The following is a 4,451-nucleotide window of genomic DNA, read 5'->3' as shown; positions in this document are numbered from 1 at the left end:
AGGTCCTATGTTGGACAGTCGAATCACTCGACTCAGATGGCGTTCAAACTGATATAAAACTTTACTGGTCACACTAGCCTTATGAGAGAGGTCTGAGACGGTAGATATGTATTACATGTTACGCAACATGTAGCACTTCACCGAGACTCGCTCCGTCAGCATGCAACACACGTTTTACACTTTCATAGTGAAAGTTTTACCCTAATTCGGTGAGGTACGGCTTGTGAATCCGTAAGCGCTCTTAACAGTTAACGACCCGTGGCCGAAATTTCGCCCCTGTTTTCGTCGACTACATTATGAGAAGTCATACACGACTTGAAGTGTACCAATACCAACACGAATTTCCTTTTTGCTGGCTATGTACATATTTTCCCTTCTCCCTCACTTTCCAACCAAAGACCAGTGCTATCCCAAAAGCGGCTGTGATCGAGAGCAGCCTTCAAGTGGCACCGTGAGTCAAGATTCTTGACGTTTTCTAATGGTACCTCCTGAATCCGTATCCTGTATGAAATTCTGATGAACATCACGGAGAAAGAGTATCTCAAGATGACCACGTGGAGTAAAATCACGTATCCTTAGACGATTCAATACTGACAGTAATTGAACCCAAATTCGTGCTTCGAACGAGGTCATCAGCAGTAATAGTATCAAAAGCCTATCCAACTCCCGGAGGAGAACAACAAAAATGATCGATTATTGTGGCGCGCGCTTTATTGTCGACAACATACTGGTTTTGACAAACTCGCGTATGGCAACAATTTTTCCCGCGGTCCACCTACCTCACTTTATACTTAGGGTAGTCATTACTGTCTCCAACTCCAATTATGAATACTGGTATCATCGCGACGCTGCAGGATCCTGAAACACGCAAAATATGGTTGGCTAATAATATGGTAATAACTAGACGGACGTTTAATATCGCATACCACTCCTTCAGGACAACATACGCTTCTGGGGTCTGTTTTGCCTTGTGGGATTGGTGTTATTCTACATCTCTTCTGATTGGGATTTCTCTATGTTGCTCACGACCAGCTCAATGATCAGCATGTTTTCATTTCTGATGGTTGTGGTTAAAATAGGTAAGTCCACCTCAAGGGCTGGACTAATTCACTTGAGTGGTTTCATCAGAGACGTCCAAGTCGGTGAGCGGAGTGTCGTTGAAGATGTTCGAGTGCTATACATTAGTCAGCGCATGCAGGCTAGTGTCCATCGTCCCATTCGAAGGGTACTAAATCGGACCTATTCCGTATCCAACCATGGCGACCTCAAGATACCTACCCTACGATCGATCCGGAGATTGGCTCTACCAGCTCACAGAGGCTATCAGTCTGTGTCTAGCCGGGACTGTGGTGTATTATTCCAGCGCCAAACTTGCCTAATTCATACCACGCCTCAGTTACTTTTGCCGTGTACGTTACCGAGCTACTTACGAAGCAGGAGCCGACACCTTTAAGCACATTTATCTGCTAGTCATAGCACTGGTTCTGGCAGGGATATTCCATCCTAGCCTCAATGCTTTCATGTGAGGGACTGCACCACGGTGTCAAGTTGTTCATCTCAGAGTTGTTCATCAGGCCTGCTGATATCGCATGGACCTTCGCACTTTACCTTGAGTCAGTTACGGTATTACCACAACTATTCATGTTTCAGAAGCAAGGAAAAGTGAGCACTCATGATCATCAGTAAGGTTTGGTATTTCCCAGTATAGGTGGAGGCGTTCACGAGTCACTTCTTAGCTGGACAAGCTCTCAGCAGAGTAGTGGGGTTAGTGACAATACTTGTGTGTAGCTGGTGTATAGGTATGCTCCTTCATTTTCTGGTGGTCCTCATATAAGGAGCTCAATGACCCTAGGCATCCCACCAAGGCTTATGTTGGGTAATACTATGAGAGGTCTTCAACAATGATTCGATTAGTTTTGAGAAGTGTGGAAAGTTATGCTCATGGTCAGCCACATATGTTGGTGAAAATTTTGAGATTGCGAGGAAATTTTGAGAGGTTATTGTTGATTTCTGTACATTTTCACCCGAAGTCGTATATAAATTCCTATAATCAGCTTTGGAAACTCCTGAGCTCAGCTGAGGAGAGCGAATATATATTCCTACTCGAACACTGTATAGGAAACTCCTGAGCTCAACCGAGGAAAGCGATTACATACATTCCTACTCCAACACTGTATAGGAAACTCCTGAGCTCAGCCGAGGAGAGCGAATATATATTCCTACTCCAACACTGTGTGTCGGTGATAATTCTGAACACATCTACCCGAATTCGTATATTAAGTGGTGAGGTAACTTCTGAGCTCAGCTGAGGAAACATAACATATATTCCTCCAACATTGGCTTTGAGAAATAACTTTTCTAAGGATTCGATAACAGTTGGGAATATGTAATGACATTTACATGGGAAACTGATTAGAGAACTTTCATTGGAAATTCAAAATGAATTCTTCACTGAGGTAGGTACTGGGTTATGCTCATGCAGTTATTGCAGTTGATCGTTATGGGTGATTTCATTTACCATTATATCAACTGGTGAGTCCTTTCCTTTTGAGTGGGTTTTCCCTACTTCCTTTTCTTAGTCTTCGCAAGGGTGTTCCGGTAAGCTTTATTTTGAGTGACGCTGTATGAGGGCTTGGCGCTAGTCTTGTCTTTGGTGAAGTATTGCGATACCCAGTGTGTGGTTTTCGGGTATAACAATAGTAGTAATATCGTATTTTCTATGCGAGTATGTGTTGGGTTAGTATTGTGAATTGTAGGAAAACCTCGGGTATTGTATTTTAGTGAGTGTGAAATAGCTGGGTTCACTGGAGTTTCACCCGTTTTACGTGAAGTGGTGCAAAACTTGGTGGAAATCTGTGACGCGGTATGCAGTAGTCGCGAAATATGTTTTTCATATCACGAGTATGAGTGTCATAGTAAAACTATTGCTGAAATCGGCATCCCTGGCCGGGGTTTCATTGACATACCATTCTTTTCTCAAATCTTATCACACTAATGAGTGTTTCCCTGGTAGTCTTGCCAGCTACTAAGCAGGCGTGAAGTGAAGTTGCTCGCTAGTTTCGTTACAAGATGCCATTCACAACTGTCGCGATTTCTGTTACCACATGTTACTGCGAGCAGCTGTTCAAAAACAGGATTCTCATTCTTATACGCTTCGGTTTTCTTTTTTTTCAACAGATATGGCACTATTGGGGAGTCTTGTCATTTTATATTTTCCGTAGTAGTAGTAGTAGTTACTTCACTCGATTGCGATGAGGGGCAGCGGTTGTGAAGGAATTACGGAGGTTCTTCGTACTGAGGGTGCGGAAAATTCTTTTTAGCAAAGAATTTCTTTCATCAAGAAGATCGAATGAATCCCTCTCCCCCCCGGAATCTTATTCGAATCATTGAGACCTTATGAGTATTGAAAATAGTCGTTAGTCAGACTCGAGGTGCTTCGGTCGGTGTTCACTTTTGGAATTCACGGTGGCGTGCAGGAAAGCTGTGCATATAGACAAGCTATTTTGTCGTTTCTATGGGCAGATTTATTATAGCTAGCTATTGGTAGCTATTTATGGCTAGAGGAATTGGTATGCATATAGAGGCATTTACAATGTGATCATCATGGTGATAGTATATGAAGAGCTGACGGTGATAAAGAGCTAATGTGAAGAGAACTCACAGAGCACACAAGACTGGATGTAACCACTACGAGGCCTTGAGGTTCTTACACTCTCTCTACTATCCCTATCTAGCTCTAGCATCGTGCCATTGGTAATTCGCGTTGATACTACTACTACGTTCATTATCGTCTTCTTCTGTAGCACTCCTTTCGACCAGGCGAGTAGTAGCCAGTATAGGGGTATAGCTGCAGGCCCAGTCACTGCTGCCTGAGCCCTGGTGTGAACTGGTATAAGACAGTGTGTTACACGGTAGAGAGTTCGATAAGTAGGAAGGTGATGTTCATCATTATTATCTTATTATTCTGTTGCTCTGTGGTATGACCAGCATTTAGTGGACTACTATTTTGTATGTTATCCCAGCTTGTAGGAATTTTTGGTTTTTTATTTCTCCATATTATGGCTGTTTCCGAGGTAGCATCATACACTATAGCGTCGTTTGCGGTGTATGTTGGTATTCACGTATGGAAGAAAGATACGAAGCAGGTCTACAACGTGACCTGCCTAGTCACCGCTCTAGTCGCTGTTATTATGGGCGTCGTATGTGTCTTTATCAACAGAGAGGCGGTGTTCACCGGAGCGTTCAAGTAAATGTTTTTTAACCATACCGTAACTTTGCTACATCCTATCCTTCAGTTCGAACGAGTCGTTGCCGTTGGTCGTATTCCTCCTGGCCCACAACTACGGGCATCTCCTCTACGACCTATACCATGGCATGGTGTGGCGACCGGTCGTCCTTCCACACCATACAGTCACTTTATTGAGTAAGATGCATCAGTATTAGTTCACTAT

The 4,451-nt window shown here is 43.4% G+C and overlaps 2 protein-coding genes across 2 annotated transcripts; both read left to right on the top strand.

The window, feature by feature from the left end:
- Window positions 1-824: 824 nt before the first annotated feature.
- Window positions 825-2,705, top strand: Pmar_PMAR027529 (ER lumen protein retaining receptor protein, putative; the record flags this gene model as incomplete). The annotated part of the gene is made up of 10 exons (XM_002768636.1): window positions 825-893; window positions 938-1,079; window positions 1,129-1,225; window positions 1,271-1,351; window positions 1,397-1,522; window positions 1,575-1,662; window positions 1,709-1,756; window positions 1,800-1,876; window positions 2,461-2,532; window positions 2,580-2,705. 10 exons carry the CDS (start codon window positions 825-827, stop codon window positions 2,626-2,628), a joined length of 849 nt encoding a protein of 282 aa, XP_002768682.1. The 3' UTR covers window positions 2,629-2,705.
- Window positions 2,706-4,058: 1,353 nt separating this feature from the next.
- On the top strand, window positions 4,059-4,250 carry Pmar_PMAR027528 (hypothetical protein; the record flags this gene model as incomplete). Its single annotated transcript, XM_002768635.1, has 1 exon — window positions 4,059-4,250. One exon carries the CDS (start codon window positions 4,059-4,061, stop codon window positions 4,248-4,250), a length of 192 nt encoding a protein of 63 aa, XP_002768681.1.
- Between the last annotated feature and the right edge of the window lie 201 nt (window positions 4,251-4,451).

The sequence above is a fragment of the Perkinsus marinus genome (assembly GCF_000006405.1).
Source record: "Perkinsus marinus ATCC 50983 genomic scaffold scf_1104296967704, whole genome shotgun sequence".
Lineage (NCBI taxonomy): Eukaryota > Perkinsozoa > Perkinsida > Perkinsidae > Perkinsus > Perkinsus marinus.
This window is presented reverse-complemented; position numbering and strand designations above follow the sequence as displayed.